At 33.8% G+C, this 23,502-nt stretch overlaps 1 protein-coding gene across 1 annotated transcript in view; it reads right to left on the bottom strand.

Moving 5' to 3' along the window:
• Nucleotides 1-23,014, bottom strand: part of LOC128188227 (C-Maf-inducing protein-like) — a 29,641-nt gene extending 6,627 nt beyond the window's left edge. Inside the window, exons 1-10 of the mRNA XM_052859153.1 lie at nt 22,433-23,014; nt 15,576-15,704; nt 12,298-12,348; nt 5,517-5,588; nt 4,883-4,972; nt 2,738-2,845; nt 2,296-2,376; nt 1,983-2,086; nt 874-975; nt 249-335 (exon numbers count right to left, since the gene is read on the bottom strand). Coding sequence (XP_052715113.1) covers nt 249-335; nt 874-975; nt 1,983-2,086; nt 2,296-2,376; nt 2,738-2,845; nt 4,883-4,972; nt 5,517-5,588; nt 12,298-12,348; nt 15,576-15,704; nt 22,433-22,792 — 1,184 coding nt within the window. The 5' untranslated portion in view covers nt 22,793-23,014. The remainder of the gene's footprint in view (nt 1-248; nt 336-873; nt 976-1,982; nt 2,087-2,295; nt 2,377-2,737; nt 2,846-4,882; nt 4,973-5,516; nt 5,589-12,297; nt 12,349-15,575; nt 15,705-22,432) is intronic.
• Between the last annotated feature and the right edge of the window lie 488 nt (nt 23,015-23,502).

The following is a 23,502-nucleotide window of genomic DNA, read 5'->3' as shown; positions in this document are numbered from 1 at the left end:
TGTTCTTTTGGTATGACAATTCTACCTTCTACATGTAAATGCATATTTCATTACCTTTAAATCAGACATCCATTTGTTTTAGGGCAAAAAATTTAACCTAGCTTTTCAGGCCCAAAATTTCGAAACACAATGCAGCAGGCAGATGCTAGTTTTGCAAAGGGGAATAATTCAATTTTCTCATTTTTACAATTGAATAAATTTATGTTCCCATTTCATTTGTTAAGCCATTCTTGGCATTGTGGTCTTACATGGTGTCCAGCATGCCAATGTAACAACAAAGCTTATTTTCCCATTCCTGAATGTCTAAAACTGTATTGGTGTTGTCTTGCATGGCACTATTAAAATAGGAAAACACAACTATAAAAACATACAAACATTGACATCGATAAGACAATAGACTACTTGTAAGTTCAAGTAAACTAGTATAGACTTGACGAACTACTTAGTGCTGTGTGATAATTCTGAATACCGGTTAGTTCAATTAAAACAAAGTACTGTGGTTTCATCAATATTCGCTGAATACCAATTTTCGTGGATTTCGTTGTTAAGTTATTCCACGAAATAAAATGTTCATTGAAGTGCAATTTCTATTAACATTTAGTATTGATAGGGTCATTGGCCACGAATTTACGTATCCTTGAAACTGTGATTTTCACTTTATCCACAGAAATTGATACCCTTGAATATTAATGAAACCACAGTAACAATTGTCATAGTCACGTTCATGATTTTATTTCCCTTTTACGGAAAAGGAATGAAGTAATCTGAAGAAACCTATTTAAATCTCGATGGTGACTTCATGAGGGTTCAGAACTGCCAAAATATTTTCCAAAAATTTTAATGAATACAATTTAATACTAAAATGAGACTTACTTTTTCTTCTCCTCAAAACAGGAATAGATGGCGGCCAGACAGACGGCGACCAGGTTAGGTAGAACACGTGGGTGGGGACAGGCGCTGGCCGGGCTGTGCATGCTGTCAAAACAACACGAAAAACACCTTTAGCAAACGAGTGTACAGAATTCCACAACCAAATTTCCATTCAAGTACAGCAATAGACTACCAGACTGTGAAATGAGGGTAAACTTGAATTAAATGTTAAATTCTGTTGAGCATGTGAAATTGTCCATTCCCTGTGAAATATTAAATTCAATCATAATTTTCCCTCCAAAAAATTGAATCAAAGATTTCAATCCCATACAAGAATAGCCAAATACATATGTAGAAATTCCTTGGGGTCAAAGAAATAAGATATCTAATTAAGAACTTGCTTTCATTATAATTTTACAAGTTTTAGTTCCTTTGTTCATTATATGACGTTATTTATATCCATGTTAGTTGCTTTCTATTTTCGTTTGTTTTGATCAACATCATATTAGCTGAATTCATAGTGTTTAATCAATTTTAGCTCCCTCTAGACCTAAAGGGGTGAAAGTTTAACTCTAGACCTAAAGGGGTGAAAGTTTAACTCTAGACCTAAAGGGGTGAAAGTTTAAACAAACTTGAATCTACTTTAATTGGTCAAATGGAAATATAAATTTTAAATCTACTATGATAATCCTTCAATAAAAGATTTTTGTTCCAGAATTGGGTTAAATATACGCTGTAAACCAACTTTTATTTGAAACGACTTTAATCCGCAATTTACTTCTGATACACTCATTCACGACAAATAATGTTCACAACCAAGCTCTATCCAGACCCATAACATATGACAATGTTTCACCGTGAGAAATATTCATGATGATGAAGCTCTCATGAACCTCAAGAAAATTTCTGGCACATGAAAAAAAGTTGGTTTAGCGTAAGCTGTGCTGGACAATCTTTGAAAAGAAAGCTCTTTAAAGCGAAGCCTTTTGCTCTTCTGAGTTATTCATCAGGGTTAAACATGGATATACAGTTAGAAGGAAAATATCTACATACATCAAAATACAGTTGATTTTATAATTACGTTTATTTGATAATTTTAAATGGAATCAAACCTTTTCACAAAATTCTGAACCACATCATAGCCACCATTTTGACAGTTTAAGGCCTGCACATATTCTTGTACAAATCCTCGCATTCTTGGATATTTCCCAAAGTCCTGAAAATTTTTTTAAAAATGCATTTTCAATGTATGAAGTTTGTTTATCATTCCAATTAAAAAGCTTAGTTATTCTTGAAAACAGTCAGAGAAGAGCTTTTATAATACTGCAGCATTTGTTACAGATGAGATGAGATGAGATGAGAGAGAGAGAGAGAGAGAGAGAGAGAGAGAGAGAGAGAGAGAGAGAGAGAGAGAGAGACACTCACTGTGTTGTGTTTTAGTATCCTCTGTACCACAGGTGTGAACAGCTCTATCACTATACTGGAGCGAGGGCTGTTTTTACAGTGCTGAAATCAGAATCAAATACAATCCTGAAGGACCCAGGTATAAACCTCAGCATAGGCATAATATGTCTCTATAACATATACACAGTAGTATATATCCTGGCATAGGCATAATATGTCTATGCATCTGCACAGCAAGAGAGACTAACATTTTGCTCAGTATGAATTAATTGACTCTGCTGTCAGTGAAGTACACTGATTTTAAAAATGTGTACATATAAGGTATTTTTGTTTTGTTGATTACCTTTTTCGACCTCTTTGGGGATTCTGTTTTCTCAAACGACCAATAGTTTTCTCTTCCTTATTTATTTTAGAAAGGGAGGGGGGATGTTAATGGATAAACAGCTACTCAAATTCTACCAACCTTGCTGAAAAATTCACAGATCTCTTGTGTAGGATGGTTGTTTTCCAAAAGAGGTGCCAGGGCCACAATTATGTTTTCATGTGCTACCCTGGTTATGAAATCTGCATTCTGTAGACAAATAATAAAACAAAAAGTCAAATATGAATGAAGAGAAAGTGAACAAGCTCACACTCTCTACACTCATCTTCCTTCATGATATTAATGGTTCTCTTGTCCTTCCGACCCGTAATAAACATTAAACACCAGATAACAAACAATAATTCATTAATTTTTTTTTCACATTTGCACTCACTGCAATGTAGAAAGTCAATCCATTGCAATCAACAAACTCACAAACTTTGCTTAAAAACTTTTGAAGTTTTCAATCTGACAAGCAGCTTATCATAACAGCTCAAGAGCCAATCCTTGTACAACTCTGTAAGCATCTTATCAAATACTAAAATTAACACTTATTAATAAACTGTTAAAATAAACTTTCTCTTGCAAAGTTTGAATGCCAGAATGAATACCATTCGAACCTAACTACCTGTCAAAACCGTCAAGCCCCGCCCCTAACTATTATTGGTGTTTCCACAAAAGAAAATAGTTCCCTTACATTCACTGAAATAAATTATGAGTAAATTTTCAGAATAAATGAAATACGGGTCTTTAACTGGCAGGCATCAATAATTCATTTATCTAAATGTTGGTGGAATGAAACTATGACCGACAATTTAATAAAAACAAGGAAATGAAATGAGAAAAAAATCAACTGTATGATGTATAACATTACATCATCAAAAATTAAAAAAAAAAAAAAACAGAACCAAAGTTTACTCCTAGTGTAGGGCAAGGACAGTTCGGTTTGACTGGGTGATCTTTGTTATCTGTTTGCTGTGCTTATACACAAATTGGAAGATTGTCAAGCACTTCAGCAATTTTTTTAAGTTTCACTTGTTTAAATAAGCACAGCATCTTCATGTTAAGTGATGCATTCCATCAAATATACAAAAAGTTTAAACTAAGAAAAAGAGCTTTTAAACAGCAACAAAAATTTATAGGAGAAGCATACAATTTGGATGGATGATTTTTTGGTACTTGAAGATAAATGTTTAGTGATTTAGTGAGCTTTCTCTTTGTAACTCTATCAACATCAACAAACTAATACTAATGCACATTTATGAGATCAGTTTCATGTTTGTGTGTGTATGTGTGTGTGTGAGAGAGAGAGAGAGAGAAAGAGAGAGAGAGAGAGAGAGAGAGAGAGAGAGTCAAAAACGCACTGAAAACAACTGTTAATGTTTCAATATTCTATTGAAAAATCATCTTTCCACTATAGAACAATAATGCTGATTGCAGTTTTAATTGAGCGTAAAAAAAACCATGGCCTTATTTTGAACTCTTAAACTTCTTATACTCTCAGTTTCAACAATAAAACTTCATAAACCTCCACGTACAGTATCACCCTCCTCCTACAAAACAATCCCATCACACCCCCACAACAAGTGGAGCATATACTTTGATACTCTTTAATTGTGTATGGGGGGTGGAGGGTGAACACCCTTTAGAGCAATAAGTTGACTCTTTATCTTCAAAGTTTAATCAAAACAATCTCCTATAATCCTTTCCTCCTATCAACTACACAACCCACAATTTAACTAAAAGAAAATTTATAATTTAGCATTATTATTGGAACAAGTTCAATAACCTGCTTCAGTACAGACACTCTGTTAATGAAGACAACAATCACAAAGCCTAACATCCTCAAATGAATACCCAGTATCATTTTACCACCTACATCACTTAAAACTACAAAGCAGCCATTAATAGTCTAAATAGACTTCCAAGAATTGGGCATCGTCAGTTGAATGCTTCCTGTTTATCTACAGATATACACAACAGCCACCTGGGGTAAAATGATGCCGGAAATTGAAAAAAAACTTAAATTACTTTGCTTCTGTCAGAGAGAGAAGGAGAGAATGAAAAAGAGAAAACATGAAAACACATCTCATTTAATATCAATTTTGCCTACCGCAGTTGTTTTGTCTATGTGTTTTGTTTAATTTAATATCAGAGTAATGCAGGAGAAAATATCTCCCTTTTAAGGAGGTTCATCAACTAGCAAGAGTATAATCCCTAGCTGTAGAGATTGCTTGACATCATTACCTGCTGCAGGAGATCTGACACAAGGTCAAGGGGGAACTGATAAACGCTAGCATCCTGGATGTTGGTGGTCAGGGAGACATCTATCATGTTCTGCAAGAAGATCAATATATATACACAAGTGTTAAAGCCAGTTTCAACAGGTGACTTCTCTAGCTTTGGACACACCACGAACAAAGCATTTAAATATTGGATTTGTTGCACACAACACTTCTGTCTCTGGCTCTCAAACAGCTTATTCTAGCTGTGGAATAATTATAAATCATTCAATTTTCCACTTGTACTAGCAAATCTTCAAAGCTATTTAGTCTAAAAATAATTTTTCTGTTCTTCTCTGACATGGTGTTTAGACTTTGGGTTTATATGTTTTTTTAAGGGAATTTTTTTTTTTAATTTTTAAAATCCTTTCATCTTTAAAAGTTGAGTGAAAGTGTAAATCATTTCAAATCAAATAGGAAAAATATCAGCAAGCAACTGCTTTAAAAATTCAATGCAGATGCTCAGAATGTCAATGAAATATTTGTTGGAGTATTGAAATTCTTCATCAGTTGGTGGGGAAAAGGCAAATTTATTAAAGGTTGTGTGCCCCTGTCATACAGTAATTAAACAAACTAACAAAATGAATGTATCTGCTTACTTTGATTTCTTTGACTAGAACTTCTGGTCTTCTGGCATTCTTCAGTAGTTTCTCACATTTGTACATGTGTTTCTGAAAGAAGAGGTTGGATTGTACATGTAAATCTCAGGTTCTGCTTATTTGTAAGTAACAATAACATCTGATTTCTATTTTTACAAGAATTAGGTTGCAACTCTTAGAATGATAGTGTGCTTACAACTGCAAACAAGAGGCCCATGGGGCACATCGCCCACCTGAACAACAGTTCCTTGTAACATTCTTTTTCGTAGCATATGCTATTTCTATTTTAAATCTGGAACCCCTTTATAAATATTATATATTATAGTTGGCTTTATTAATTTCGAATCTACACTATCTTAGGATGCTTGCATAGTAATCTTTGTAGTTCTTGAGAAGTAAATTTTAAACATTTTCCATAACATTATTCCTATGTCAAACTTTGAACCCCTCTTGGGGCCCTAGTATTAGTCCAGGCTCACAAATTGTGAAATTCGAATCTACACTATCTTAGGATGCTTGCACAGTTATATCACAAACTGTAGCTTTGTAGTTCTTGAAAAGAAAATTTTTAAACATTTTCCATAATATTATTTCTGTGTTAAACTTTGAACCCCTCTTGCGGCCCTAGTATTAGTCCAGGGTCACAGCTTTACTGATTTAGAATCTACATTATTTAAGGATGCTTGAATAGTAATCTCACTAAATGAAGCATTATAGTAATCTCACTAATTGAAGCATTATATTTCTTGAGAAGAAGATTTTTAAACATTTTTTCTGTATATTTTAAACTTTGAACCCCATCTTGAACCCCATTTTTGTCCGAGGGCCAACATATTTTCATTATATATATATATTAGCTTTTAGGTAAAAGTTTTTCCTGTGTATTTCTATGTTAAACTTTGAACCCTGCCCGGGGCCCCAGTTTTGGTCCGAGGGTCAGAATTTTTACAATTTAGAATCTTCACTATATATACAAGCTTTGTTGTAAATATTGGCATTTCTGGTGCAGTGGTTCTTGAGAAGAAGATTTTTAAAACATATTACCTATGTATTTATATGTCAAACTTTGAATCCTGCCTGGGGCCCCAGTTTTGGTCCAGGGTCACAGTTTTATTGATTTAGAATCTTCACTATGTATACAAACTTTGGTGTAAATATTGTTTTTTGGGTGCAGTGGTTCTTGAGAAGATTTTAAGACATTTTTCCTATGTATTTCTATGTTAAACTTTGAACCCAGTTTTGGTCCCAGGGTCACGATTTTTACAATTTAGAATCTTCACTATATAGTATATATACAAGCTTAAGTGTAAATATTGGCATTTCTGGTGCAGTGGTTCTTGAAAAGGAGATATTTTACCTACATATTTCTATGTTAAACTTTGAATCCTGCCTGGGGCCCCAGTTTTGGTCCAAGGGTCAGTCACGATTTTTACAAGTTAGAATCTTTGCTATATATACGTCAAGCTTTGGTGTAAATATTGCTAAAAACAAAACGTCCGGAGAAAGGCAGCAGAACTAAGCACTACAATCATTTAATCCCCCTCCACCTGTATAAAACACACACCACAGTGAGCACTATTTTTAATCAGCACAAAGTGCTATTATTTAAAGTCCTTTCTGCTTCAATTCCCTTGAGAGAAGTTTGAGTTTTTGGATAATTAATTGGTCTGTAATCTGCATCAGGTATTATGATTGGTAAATATTATATACACTGATTGGTGGGGGTTATTCAGGCAAAGTGCATTACTTTAATATATATCCCAGTTTAGCTGTATGCAGGGGGTGGGGGACTCATCATTACTGTTGTCTTTATGTGCGACAAAATAATGAATTTTATTACTCTTCACTGAGAAAGAAGTGAGAAAAAACAATGAAGGCCTCAGAATGAAAAAAAAGATGGCAAAAAAGTAGAATATATTGTTCAGCCTGATGATCTTTAATGTGCTAATCAGGCTTTCAACACATACGCGGCAACACGCCCCAAAAAAAAAAAATAATGAACATGGGAAATCAATAGAATAATCTAACATGAAACAGTGAAACAGTACCCACAGCTAGAATAGCCTTTGCAATGTATAGAGGTTTTTTAAACATTCATATGCATGCTGATCAAAATAGGATTTCTCTAATAATAGAGAGATCATTTTTGTGTGTCATGGTGATTATATGTGGATCAAATTAAAGTAAGTAAAAAACATCATGAAAAAGTCCGACTTCTCCTTAAATTACAATCAATGAGAATTATCATAATGCCAATAGAACAAACCATATTTACACATGATATGTAACATGTATTGAAATGTGAGTAAGAAGAAAATTTATATAATTTTATTTATAATGTGCAGAGAGCTTGATTGCATTTTATACAACTGCATACTGACCACTAACAGCTGTACAGACCAGGCCCCATCAACCAAAACTAAAATTGTGCTTCTGTCTGTTGAGGAGAGTTTTCATAAAGAAAAATTCAGTTATTTTTCTCAATATACAACCAACAAGTTAAAGCATGCACACAAAATTGATTGGAAATATAAGCCATGATGATACACTCCTGCACAAATTGGTACTACATTGACTTTAAAAATGCAATGCATATCAATTGTCAAATGACAGATCCTGTTAGATAAATTGATCCTGTGCTTTTAGTTCTGCCAATGGGGACATAATATACCCATCTACTTTTTAAAAAGTAATGGTAAACCTACACAGCACTGACAGCAGATTAAAAAAAGGAATTCCATAATATACCTTGCTTACAAGGTCTATGGCAACCTTGACCTAAAAATAAATAAGACTCTTCCTCCCACCAAAAAAATCTATGTATCCGGTGGAATTTTAGCTTTCCTTTATTGGTGCAGTCCTTCCTTGCTTACAATGTATCCAGTCTATGGTGACCTTGACCACTGACCTCTAACCTCAAAAAATAAGAGTTTCTCCCTTGCCATAAGTAACATGTGCACAAAACATGATCATCTTATCTAAATCAGTTAAGTCAAACAGGTATCCAAAATGACCATCAATGAAGCACAGGAAAGAGGACAGATGCATTGTGTAGTATACCACAACAAAGTAATGGTAATAGTACAATGCAAGAAGGTTGGTTCAATGACTTATGGCCACTCTTCTAGGAATGATTCCGGTTGATCTGTCAAATCTGTTTTTCTACCTAATAAACTTACATTTTACTGCAACCATCATTAAAAAAAATATACACAGTCGACAGAGTGTAAAATGTTGCTAAATTGTAAATTTAAGTGGAAGAGAAAGAGACCAAGCTCATACATCCCACACTCCCTTAATACTTGGCACTGATACACATAACGAATGGCAAGGTATGCATTAAATACACAAAATAATTTGATAAAGGGCATAACTCGCACACAAAAAAAAATTCCTGCAAATATGTACATCTATTCCCTTGTCTATAACAACTAAAATCAAAGGCCTGAAAGGCCACAATGGCATCAAGTTGAATTTAATTTGAAGAGTAAACCCCTAAACAATTTTTTTTTAAAAATGGACAGACGGACTGACTGACTGATGGAGAGATGGACTGATAGACTGACAAGTCAAAAACATTACGTAACAAAACAAACTTCGTTGCATGGGATATAATGAAGTCGTGAGTTATCAATCACTCCACCACTCTGGTTGCCTCACCACTGATTAGAGAATATAAACAATAAGCAAAAATAAGTTTATGTTGCATGGAATGTTCATTAAGAAATAGGAAGATTATGATTGCAAGTGAGCAACCTTTCTACATCAATATTTTCTTACTTATACATGTCTATGCAAACATCTCAATTTACAAAAAATATTGAAGCCATATTTACAGTCACATGATGGCTAATAACAAAACAAACATGTAAGGAGTAAAAGAAAACTTTGTCACGTACCACGCTTTAGCATTTTCTTTTTAATTAGAAGACTTTAATCAAAAAACACTGTGCAGGTTTCAATTGTCAAAGGATTTTGGACCTTAGATAAAGATCTGTGCACTGTATACTCTGGCCCTTCAGTCTTATTAAAACTTGACAGAATGGTGGTAATGATTTGTTTATGTCAATTCTCTGATGCCCATGTTGTCTGTAATCTTAGATCACTGCAAGCAGCAATCAGAGTGACAATGTGCGTGATACAGTGTTAGACTTCTCAAGTAACATATCTAGGGTTGCTGAAAACTCTAATGTTCAATATACACTGATGGCATGCACAAATCAATTACTGCCTGAAGGAAAAATGAACCAATAAAACAATGAATTTTTGAACAATGAATTTAAAACTTCATTATATTTATTCATGTTGAGTGAAAATATGATACAGGAAATAACTTATCAAATCAATGTAATGACTTTCATTTATGAACAGCAAAAACTGCAAGAAAATTTTAGCTTGATACATGTACAAGTTTCCCCACATATTAATGCACATATGATCTGTTCTTAAAAAAATGTATCACTATGATAATGCAAGATAGAGACATGTCTGCAATTACATGCAGTTTCCTTTATTGTAATAATACCAAGAGCTAGTACCAAATTATCTTTTTGCCAAAGTTTGAAAAAATCATCAACACATTTAGTAAGTCGGTAACCCTATGCTAAAAGCCAAATAATCTATTCAATGTTAAACAGCAAAAAGCAAATCATTAGAAATAAGACTGAACATTTGAACATTGTTTGGTGAAAATTTGCTTTGGGGTATAGACGACAGGCTTTTTGACAGCCTATCAAAAAACAAGAGAAAAGCTGTCAATGTGACAGCAAACTGGGTTTTCTTTTAGTATCCATAATCCATTTTTCAACCCTGAATTGATAAACACTACCTATCTGGAGAAATAGGGTACCCTATATGCAATATCCTGCGAGAAAAATAACCAATTACAACAGGTGGCATTTTTTTCATAATTAATCAAAAATCAAACCCAAGTAATGTGCATATCTCTGATATATGTACTACAAATGATTTGCAAAATAACAACTTCCTATCTTAAAAACTGTAGGAGGAGTTATCCATACAATAGGGGTATCCTTTTGGCAGCTGCCCATCCATCCGCCTGCCCACCATTTTGCATTTTAGCCATTCCAATAACTTGATTTTTCCTTTAGAAAACCCAGTTCAAAAGTTTTTGAAAAAAACAAAACATGCAACCCCAAAAAACAGACTGAATCTCAAAATCATCAATAAATCACTTAATGAAAAGACCTATATTACAGTAAAACAGGGTTATTGCAGAGTACCAGTGATAAACAATTTTGATTTGTTATATTTGTTAAGTTTTTTAAAAGTAAGGGGGAAATAAAAATAAGTAACTTCAATGCAAGTTTGAACTCATTATAAGAAAGTCTGTGTTTGTGTTTTTTCTGTATATCTCAAAGTTAGCAACCAAATGCACAAAACTGCTTTGAGGGTCGCTTTTGCCCAAATTAAATGAACATTAAAAATCCCAAACTAATAAGATATGTAATAAACATAACAGAACCATTGATGCTGGCCCATTTTTGTTTTTTGGCTTTTTTTACTCTTCAATTAAAACTCTTTCAACAAGCAATGCAATATAATGATGGAAACGGGAATCTTTAGTTTACAGTAAGTTCTGCTTTTGTACTTATAATCAGTATTAATAAATCTTCAGTCAGGGGACCTGCCTAAATGACAGAAGACCTGTTATCTCCACAAAAGTAAATATTGATGTGTATTAACAGTGACATTGAAGCATGTGAAGTTGCTGCATGGCTGTATTTTTCCACAACTCTTTCATTCTATAAGTTTAATTGTGACCGCTACAGTAAAGGGGACTGTAGAAAAAAATTATCATTGTGCTGTTATTTTAAAAATCAAACAAAAAAATAACAAAGCCTGCCAAAACAATATAAGTTCACACCATGAGAACTGATAGAATTGATACTTGTACTGTTATAATCGACAAAAAATCAGATTATTGGGACTGGACGCTTATAGAGCTAACAAAATCACAGTGTATTAAAAATTGATATGAAGGAAGGAAATACGTGATGCAATTTAAAACGCTTCGTAAACTGTGAAGGGCTTATTTCTCCATGCTGAGAAAACAGTGAATTGGATTGTGATGTCAGAAAAAAATTAAAATAGCATAAACACAACCCCTTATTATAACATCACTTTTGGCTTCAAGAATTTAAAAATATTGGAAACCCAAAATAAATTTGTAATACAATAAAATCTAAGGACCTTGAACTGCTCTCAGTGTTTCATTTTGACTTCAAATGCAAAAATACAAAATGTCCATCTAAAAGAGCCCTTGAAATAAAAAATTTTTGGAAAGAAAAAGGACATAAAGCTAAATTAAACCACTTCTACATGGCTACTTCTTTTTTTCTATCTCAGTTTTCATCAATTTGCTTTTGCTCCATCGAACAATGGTTACTTGATATGCCAAGCCCATTGACATAGAGAAAACACTTCATGATCACAACTTTCTCATCCACATAGTAGAGCCAGAGAGTATCCAAATAGTTTGGCTTCTTAATGCGCCCAATTTAAGGTCCCATTCCCTCTCAAAACAGAAGTCTGCACCATCCTTCTGCAGCACGCACCAATGACCGCAACTATCAACAGTACTCCTCAGATCAAACTGGTCTTAATTTCATACAAGTTTACAATTCATGTTAGTTTATTTGTTGTTTGTTTTTTATATGGTATACTATTGTTCTATATTCAATGGTTTTCCCCCTAGTTTCTTGGTGGGTAAAAGGGTAGAGGTTGGGGGGGGGGGGGGGGGGGGGGGGAGTATACATACCTTCCATAGAACTGAATGCAACCACTGGTCTCGGATGTATGAGTTGTGAGCCTGCAAAAAAAAATAGGTATTGCTACATAGTTATGAAACATAAAATATAAAGAAATAAATTACCATCCCTGTTCACAAACACTTGATACATCCTTACAGATTTTCCTTCATAGCTCAGATACAGTGTACACATATTTTATGGACCTCTCACATCCATACAAATCAACACCAATCTCTGAAGAACATCAGCTACAAACAAGCTTTAGCTAGCACTATTGACAACTCTTAATAATGTCTACCATTTAGCGAATTTTGATGTTGTCTGTTTTTCATTCTTCAAAAATCAATCTGTTAGTACATGTACTACAAAATCATGCTTCATAGACAGACTTCATTATTCAAAGAGACACATACCAGTAAGGCCAAAGGAAAAAAAATGGTTTGTTTCTGCTTTCCAGACTGACCCTAGCGTACGCCTACTCAAAACTTTTTTAAAAGGATTTTTGAATGAAGCTTGTCAATTTCCATTTTTATCCCATTTGGAAAAAATTCATTGAAATTTTGGTAACAAAATTTTTGTAGCCGTTCTTCTTTTCAAATCAGTGTAATTCAAACATTTCATTTGTCTGCTCATTAGATTTTATTATTAATGCTCTCATCGCTGCTATAAGATTGTATTTTGTTTTTGTTAGGCCAGCTAAATAATCAAGTGACATCCATGAGAAGATATTCATAGATAGGGGTCACTCTTGTATATCCGACTTTCAGCATACACTTTATCCGACTTGTCAGCATAGTATGTTACATTTCTGCCAACTCTCATACATTGTTGGTCATTTCCACAAAACCCTCCACCCTTACCAATTGATCACTGTTACGGAAGATGGGTTATCGATATACAACATCGCTGACAACATGACACTCTCTTTTAAGCGGAATAACAGTGGTTATTTTTTTAAAGTGAAAGTATGCAATGGACGGCTTCCCATAATATACTTCACTGGAACAAACAGCAATTATCTAAGTGAAAATAAGTATCAAAGAATTCAGCTATTGTTCAACTTATTATAAAAGATTAAAAGTATTTCTCATTTTATACCCCTAAGGATCAAACAGGCACGTATGCATACAACTAAATACACACTGCAAATGAAATTTGAGAGCAAGTCGTAGAGTTATAAGCAAGATACAGGGCTCTCAATTCTTTGTCAAGTAAACAAGGCTCTTGCCCCGTTTTTGTTAACCTAGATTCAGTATACATGTACCAGTAGAAAATCATTTTGAAGATAAATTGTCTATCTTCTTATTCATTTTAAGCATATATAAACAGTTCCTCAAGTTTAACACATTCATTATCGGTCTAAAACTGGAATTTTCACATCAACATTCAAAATGTAAACAAAAGCTCTTTGTTTATATAGCAAAGAATTGTAAGCTATGTGACTCGGATATACCTTACCGAATGACATTCAAATTTTGAATTTAAAAATGCTTTACTGAAGTATTGTAAACATTAAAATTGGAAAATAATTGTTGACCAAAATCTTGATCATGCTCCCTTTAAACCAAGGATGGACAACCTCACAAGGTAATTAACAAACTCATCCAAATTGTTTATTTTATATATTTCAAGTAAAACTAACTCAAACTTGTAATATGTTCATCTACAAATAATGCACTGACAGCATGTCTACAAATCTCCAGACAAAACTTTTACATTCGTATTGCCAAAGCCAACAAATTAAGTTGAAGAATGTTAAGTCTTTGCTTCGCATCGCCATCTATAAGATTTATCAGCCTGATATATTTCCTTAGTCAGTCAGTAATGACCCAAAAAGTATATCTTGAATTCGAAGATTTTAATGGTGATAAACTACATGTACTCATGTGATGAGACATGATCAGGGTTTTTTTTTTGGTTTTTTTTTAAGAATTTATTAAAATTCTTTGAAAAAAAAAGAGAAAATAACAGTAATACATTTCAGGCACTTCTTCCTCCTCAATTACACAATTTTCTGTCCTTTTTTAGCCTCATTATAATTTGCAGTGAAGAAAATATTCAAAGTAATTTTTTTTTTCTCACTAATGAACATAAAAAATAATTCTGGAAACTGAGTGCATTTTAAATAGTAAACATCAAATGATGTCTGCAGATTTCAATTAATGCAAACTTTGGGAATATCGGCACAGATGCCATTACATAAATAATCATAACATGTTAAAATTCAAACTTTGGCTAATTGCTGTCATATTTAATGAGCAGGGCAAAAAATTTGTTTATTATACAACTCACTCATAATAAAAATTGTCAGCATAGTTTAATGGAAAAATAAATCCACTGATGCAGGTGCCATGGGACGAGAGATCGGCTTCTGACATTTTCCCTTATTTTGAATCACATGTGGCAGTCAAATGTATATTTCTAATACATTATGTACCACAACAACTCAGGTGTTCTAATACAATGTTTACACACTCTTTACGTCAAAAACAAATCTTATTAACTAGGGGTGTAAAAAATTTTCCAACCTGAATAAGACTTTCCTACCAAACTATGAAAGTGCAGATATACGCACGCACACACACTTGTATTTATTAAAGGCCAAACATTTTTCTACTGTACAAACTTCAAAATGATGCTGCTTGTAGGTGTTACGAGCAGTATCAATACCAGTAATTTCCCACCATCCTTGGTAGGGCTGGGACAATTCAAGGTTCATTTGATTCAGTTCGATTTTGATTCAAAATGCTACGGTTCCAATTCAATTCAATTAAACAAAGATTGGTTTTAACATTTCTCATTTTAAATAAAAATAATGATCTTTACCTTGTAGATTTCTTTACTTATGGATAAAAAACAAAAATTCATAAAAGTATATTTAAATTCTGATGTACACAACGTACAAACATTTCTTGATTTATCTTCTTTCCCATCAACTGATACGAATTAAAATGTTTCTACACTTCTGAGCGTCTACTGATGGCCATTTCTGTTTATACATACAGTTGAACTTCGATATCTCGAACACTGATATCTCAAATACAATGGATATGTTGAAGTCCCAACTACTTATCTTTTAAGTATTCTACTCTCGACATCTCGAATACTCGGATATCTCGAAGTTTTCGAGTGTACCGCACAGTCCTAGTCCTGGGAAATACGAGTTATTTCCCACATTTTTGCTAACCCTGAATTAGTGACAAAGTACTCAAAATTCACCCCACCCAAAAGTAATACTCAACATCAACCCAACAATTCTGACACTTAAATTCAACATCTGACCTACCTGAATGAGAAGGGAGCCATCAGGTACAGTAATTCTTATACAGAACTTCTGGCCTGCATCCCATCGCGAAATGATGTGTACATCTTCGATGCTGGAGTAAGGTATAGGATTTTCCATCATGCCACATTCCTAAAAACCCAAACAATTTAGATCAAGACATTGCCCTGATTAAACTATGCTTCACATATATATCAAACACCTATTTTTTGATGCTTGTGTTGAAATTGTTTTATTCATTTGAACAACATATACTAGTGTTGAACAGATTATTTAATTTTGACCACTTTCGTACAAATTCTTAGTTTATTATCAAGATCTGACACTACTCAAATGCCCTGAACTACCCGGTACAAATCTCTGTTAGTCAAATTGTACTAGAAATAATGTATATTAACAAACTAATTCTATTATTAAACAAGAGGCCCATGGGCCACATCGCTCACCTGAGGAACAATAGGTATGATAAAATCAACTCAATGGAGTCATAATACAAACTATCTGGACAATATACAATAATTCATGTAAATCCTGTATAAATAAAATCCATTTTCCCCTGGATATTCTTATGTTTAGTCCCTTTTCTAACAGGATGATTTTATAGTCATATCATGTGTTGAGTATTGCAATTCTCAAAAAAATCCCTAACAATAGTTTATATATGGGATATAAACATACAGTAAACTCTCAACCTTCTCGTGAGGCCAAAGAATTGTCCTGGGGCCAAAGTCTTAACAATTATAAAGAATCATCTGGCTGATTAGTTTCTGAGAAGATTTTTAAAGATTTACCCTATAAATTCCTTTGTTAAACTTTGACCCCCCCCCCCCATTGTGGCCCCACCCTACCCCTGGGGATCATTATTTTCACAACTTTGAATCTACACTACCTGAGGATGCTTTCACACAAGTTCCAGCTTTCCTGGCTGATTAGTTTCTGAGAAGAAGATTTTTAAAGGTGACTCTGTTTATTCCTATGTAAAACATCGACCTCCCATTGTGGCCCAAACCTACCCCCAGGGGCATGCTTTCCACAAATTTGAATCTACACTAACTGAGGATGCTTCCACACAAGTTTTAGCTTTCCTGGCTAATTAGTTTCTGAGAAGAAGATTTTTAAAGATTTACTGTATATAATCATATGTTTAACTTCAATCCCCCATTGTGGCCCCAACCTACCCCCAGGGGTCATGATTTTCACAACTTTGAATCTTCACTACCTGAGGATGCTTCCACACAAGTTCCAGCTTTGCCTTCGAATTAGTTACTGAGAAGAAGATTTTTAAAGATTTACTGTATATATTCCTATGTTAAACTTCGATCCCCCATTGTGGCCCAACCCTACCCCGGGGGTCATGATTTTTACAACTTTGAATTTACACTACCTGAGGATGCATCCACACAAGTGTAAGTTTTCCTGGCTGATTAGTTTCTGAGAAGAAGATTTTTAAAGATTAACTGTGTATATTCCTATGTAAAACGTCGATCTCCCATTGTGGCCCAAACCTACCCCCGGGGGTCATGATTTTCACAAATTTGAATCTTCACTACATAAGGATGCATCCACACAAGTGTCAGCTTTCCTGGCCGATTAGTTTCTGAGAAGAAGATTTTTAAAGATTTACTTTTTATATTCATATGTTAAACTTCGACCCTCCATTGTGGCCCCACCCTATCCCCAGGGGTCATGATTTTCATATCTTTGAATCTACACTACCTGAGGATGCTTCCACACAAGTTTCAGCTTTCCTGGCCGATTAGTTTCTGAGAAGAGGATTTCTAAAGATTTACTCTATATATTCATTTGTTAAACTTCGACCCCCCATTGTGGCCCCATTCTCAGGTGAGCTAAAAAGGTTAAGTTTACAATTCAATAAGTTGGTTTCTGGAAGAACAGATTTTGAAAATTTTCGTAATAAATATTGACAATTTTTTTACTTTTTAAAGCGCTAAGCATAGCTCAGCCCTTTATTGTCGTTAGACATCAACTTCCGGTGCATCCAATTTAATCTAATTTACGGGTTATTGTGAAATTAATGTACGGGGCTTACATCCATCATTGCAGGGACTGTCATGCAGTGATGAGGAAATATAGTGCGTATACAGAAGCTGAAATGCTATATACATATATCTGTTATATACATACAGAAGCTGGGTTAGCGCTTTTCAGTACTATCAGTACTTTGATTTAATCTTTAGCTTTTAAGATCTGTGTACAAACATAGAATTGTTAGCAAATCTCTGTATCTTGCTTATAATTCGAAGCAAACACTCAAAAATGGTTAGTAAATAGAAATTGTTAACAATTAAACACAAGAAACATGCACTACATGTATAACAAATAAAGAACACAATTTATTTTTTCGAAATGAATCATATATATACATGTATATACCTACATATTTCCGTAAGCGATATCAAACTCTATTTAAACTGAATAAACTAGAGAAAATGCTGAGCATCTCAACAAAAACCTATTGCATTAATCTACCATTACACAAAAAATAATGCCGAATTACCGATAGAATGAATTGTATTTCAGTACTCCTACATCAGATTTTGCGCAGGTAAACAGTTAACGTAACTGTTTGATTTACCGAAGTCTCTGTTTGATTTGATACGTAAAAATCACGAAATACAGACGACAGTTTCCAGGTTACAAAGCATAAATAATGAAAACGGAAAGAAAATCAGAACAAGCTAACATCAACGTCATGTGTGAAAACTGTCAACGCATTGAAATATTTAGCCTCAATTTACTTCACAAAATCGGCACCAATATATTTTTCATGTTTCAAAAATTTCCCTTCATACGCGAACTGTTGCACAACAAGCAAATTCATCATAGTCAGATCGACCCTTTTTCGTATAATGTCATGGCTGCTTCGTTTTAGAAGTATGGAATACGAGTCTTGGTAAAAAGGGTAAGCAAAACCGGGCCCGTGGCAAAATAAAAGCCGGGGCAGATCGGCAATCGTCAATTCCAAATACGCATTATTTTGGAGCAATATTTACAGCAAATACAAATATACTGGTCCATCAAATATCCTGAAATTTTAATGAGATTGGCAGATTAATAACTGCTTATCTTTTGTTTTGCCCAGGCCAAGTCTTGTCTACCCATTTTACCGGATGCCGAATCCGAGGCTATTAAACTGATTGAAACACGCCTTTCCTTTATTATTATTTTCGTAATAACTCAGATTTGAAACAGAATTAGACCTTAATTTTTGCAATTTATATTTTCCTTCCCATAAGGATAATTTATGCTAAACTACGTTGAATTGGAATCAGTAGTTCTTGAGAAGAAGATTTTTAAAAATGCACCCCCCTTTTTCTACAGTTTCAAGGTTTTCTCCGCTTTGAATACAGATCAGACTTTTATTTCTGCAATTTATATTCGCCCTCCCATAAGGATGCTTTGTGCCAAATTTGGTTGAAATTGGATAAGCGGTTTTAGAGAAGAAGTTCAAAATGTAAAAAGTTTACAGACGGACAGACAGATGGACGGACGGACGGACAGACAGACGACGGACAAAAAGTGATCAGAATAGCTCACTTGAGCTTTCAGCTCAGGTGAGCTAAAAATTACCATTGAAATACTGAGGAAATACAAAGTAGAATCAAATTACATGCACTGGTAAGTGCAGTGAACATAAGAATTTTATTTCCTCTTGTAATTAAGGTTTACATAAGGTCAAATATAAAGTCAAGATACCTTACCTAATGATCAAAAGTTTGCATTTGATCACAGTCACGTGTCATCGGTTTTTTTTATTAGCATATAGGGCCAATTTTTTTGTTTTATCAAGCTAAAAGTTAGAAATACTTCACATGTACAAAATACAATGTCTTATTTGACCTTATTTAAACCTTAATTACAAGAGGAAATAAAATTCTTATGTTCACTGCACTTACCAGTGCATGTAATTTGATTCTACTTTGATCAAATTCAAACTTTTGATCATTACCGGTAGGTAAGGAAACCTTTTTTATCAAACTGCGCAAAAATTATATAAAGAAAAAGGTCTGCAAACATTAACAACTGGATTTCAAAATCAAGAAAAAACTATGCTCAGAAATTTAAGGTGGAATAACACACCTGGAAAACGTCACTCAAATTAACAGTAAATTATTTGATTATGAAGATATAAAGATACACAAACTGTACATATGTCAAATACTATAATGCCATGTGTATAACACACACTTTTTTTTCAGCCAAAATTTTATCAAATGTGGGGGGTGCGTATTGTACATAGGACTTAAATTTTTACCCCATTTTTTCAGGCTGTGATTCTCGATACCACGGAAGTAATGACTGCCGATATAGCGTGTTATGCAAGTTGTTTGAGTGTATACTAAGTTTACAGCAAAAGAAATACCTTATTCTTAGTTTTTTTTTCCATGTATTAGTATTATCCTCTCTAAACATCAAACAAGTTTAAATATTGCCAGTGTATTCGCCATTACGTAAGCAGCCATCTGTTGACTCGGCGCGTCACAGCGGCGTGGTCAATGTTTAACAATTTCCGATGTCAGACGCATCCACCTGTCTTGTGTCGGACTTCACAGGGTGTTTTTAAGTGCATGAAGATAAGCAATTATTCTGATTTTATTAAACTTGATTACTTCGTGTCCAGTTATGCAGTTAAACATTATATATGACATACGTACATTTCTTCACAATGTTTATTTAACAACATTTTCAATCAAAGAGTTTTACTTAAATTAATCAATTAAATCATTTCTTTGGACATTTTGGTTTATATCTGCAAACATTATTACTTGTAAGCAATAAGCTCGATTGCCGTTCTTTTCTACGTATGGTGATCTTTAACTTCTCTGCTATTGTATAAGAAAACTCTTTACGAAGTGTCAAATGATATTTGATACTGCCCATGTAAATCATGCCATCCTTTCTAAGTAAAATTGTAAGAACTTTGACTCTAATATCGCTTGGGCCATGATCCGATCACGAAATTACAGTAGTTGCGCTTGAGTTATGAAATTATCATTTAACATCTATCGTTATTTGGAAAAATGGCGGCCGTCGATTTTCATCTTCTGTGCTATGTTCCGATCACAAAATCAAAGAAATTGCAGATGGATTATAAAATTACCATGAAACATTGATAATTTGGGGGGAAATGGCGGCCGTTGATTTCACCATTTTTTAATTAATTGTGTATTACATAGGACTTGCTGTTTTTTGCAATCAAATTTTTTTTTTTGGGTCAACTTTGGGGGTGCGTATTATACATGAGTGCGTATTATACACGATACTTTACGGTAAGCAAAACATTTGCAGTTTGGGGATAGAAAACAAATATCTAAAAATTTCAATTCAATAAGTTACAACAAAACCCATGCAGGATTCAAAATCGGGATGTACGAATCACAAGCCTGATAATTATTCACTCGTCTATGGAGTAAGTTACATGTTGCTGTCGATAAAATTTTGTTTAATAAAATGAAATGTCGTTTCAATCGGAGGTCAGCCATTTTGTGATGATATGTTATTCCACCTTAATAAAAAATATCTTGAGTCAGGTACATCAACTTTTCATCAGTCAGTTGGGAGAGAACAAACAAAACATTTTTTTTAGAAATGGCCTCAATGAGATACATTCAATTCAAAAAGCCCAGAACTATATTCAAGGCAGTCTGCTGTTTTATGTACCTCATCATATATTACATAACATCACAATCATCTCCATATACAGAGTTCTAGTCAGATAATTAAATAAATATTTTATGGAAGAATAAATTATCAATTTTTGTTGGAACAGTTTGATGATATTCTGAAGAGAGAGATAAATAGTGAGTTTCCTATTTCAAACTGGAAAAAAATGTCATCAAAATTTGGCAAGTCAGATTTACGTAACGGTAGTTCTGCTCCTTGTGAAACATTTCAAATATACTGAACAGAGATTTATTGTTTATTATAGACAACTTCAATGTTTTTTTTAAACTCAGAAGCCATGTCATTTTATTAAAAACTTTCAATCTGGAACCAAAAACATATACTTCTGGAGATAAAGTCCATTGTTAAAAAATGTCATTTACAAGGATAAGTTAGGAAATCTACAGGTAAACACTTTAACTAATGGCCTGATCTCATATAGATGACCACCGAGATATCTTATAAAGATTCAAGAATATCTGTATATGCTCCGCTTTAAAATTTTTAGCTTATAAGATTTTTTTTTGGGGGGGGGGGATGAAAGAAGTAATTGATAACAATAGTAGAAAGGAAAAAATGAATATTGCATCTTAAAACATTGATGACATAAAACATGTGTTATCTTCAAAATAAATTTCCTGAGATGCAATACTGAAGAATATAATGTGTACTCTTGTGGGAAGTATTCATAGTATATATATAATAGACATGATAAATTCAGTCTATTGAACTCTAGAGCAACACATGAAGTGGAGAGACTTGCCAGTATTTATCCTTATACATAGTACTATACATCTCATATCCTGAACTGAGAATATTCACCACATATAATCTTTTCTCTGAAAAAAAGCCTAAATTCACACAAATCATTCGCTGTATTCAATGGCAGGAAGTAGACTTCTTAATAATGAACTTTGTCGCCTTTACAGCCAGCCACTGATCTATCATCAGTCATTCTTGAACTGTAGAGCATTGACTATAAAGCAAGTAATTTGCTTTTAATTTTTTCTTGTTTACAAAGCCTAATCAATCATAACAAGGGAGAAAAAAATCACTATCACACAGTGTTATTACAGTATTTATGACCAGTGTCACTCCCTAATGTTGTTCAGAGTCTAACGTAAAATATGACTGCATACAAAACACACAATATTCTTTGTTTACATTTTACTTACAGTGCAGGAACGGATCTCGTTTTTGTCCAAAACAATTCGGTGGCTCTCCCATCGCCGCAGATATTTAGAGTTCATTATTTTACTGACAATAGTTCTGGTGTGATTAAGACGACAAATTTGTATATCTCCTTCATTAATTAGCTTGAATCGAGGTCCCTGGAAAGGTCGGGCCGAGATGGATGACAGTTTCAGACTATTTAAACTTGCACCACTGTCGTTCCGTATGAATGGCGCTGGTAAGGGGGGCGTCTCCACCGTCAACTCATCGCCAGAATCCTGCAAATAACCATTGACCTGATCATTAGATATGAATGGATCGGTACTGCTGCTTTCTACACAAACGTCCTCTATCGTCGCCATGTTGCAGTAACGATCGGCTCTCGTCTCTTCACTTTGACGTTTTCCGCCAACCTCGAGAAACACTACCCCAGTTCTACAGTAATTGTAAATACACGCCAGTTTGATTCTTGTTCATTTAAAACACACAACAAAAATCTATAAGGCTTATAATCCTATTATTTGTAAGGAATATCGATGACAAAAGAGCTGAGGATTCCATTAAAATATAGTCACGTGACTTTTTTTCCATGGTGCTCTTCGCTTCCGGAAAGAGACCGTGACGTTACACGACGTCATTAATATTTTTCCATATTTCAAATGCCGCAGCTATTTTACTATCCCAGTTACTATACCAGATAATGACAAAAATAGAATAGTAAAAATAGAAAAATAATAATTAAACAAACAAATTATATTACACATATATTATGATGTTGTCAATGGGCCTACAAGTAATAGGCCTATAGGTTTCCTAAAAGCTTGCCTGACTTACACAATGGAAGCAAGCATGTAACAATTTAGGCTATTTATTAAATGATTTAATTAATTGAAATGATTTTGATTTTCGCTGCTGCTGATAAATTCATGAACGGAACGTGCAGATTAAAGAGATATTTCAGTCTATTTTTCGATCTAGTGCCATGATATCACTTGAAATTAGCCTAAATTATTTCATGAAATCAAATTATTTCAAGAACGTACATTCAGACATATATTCAAATAATTGCATG

Source organism: Crassostrea angulata, chromosome 6 (assembly GCF_025612915.1).
Source record: "Crassostrea angulata isolate pt1a10 chromosome 6, ASM2561291v2, whole genome shotgun sequence".
Lineage (NCBI taxonomy): Eukaryota > Metazoa > Mollusca > Bivalvia > Ostreida > Ostreidae > Magallana > Magallana angulata.
Note: the sequence above shows the minus strand (reverse complement) of the source record. Positions and strands in the feature narration are given on the sequence as shown.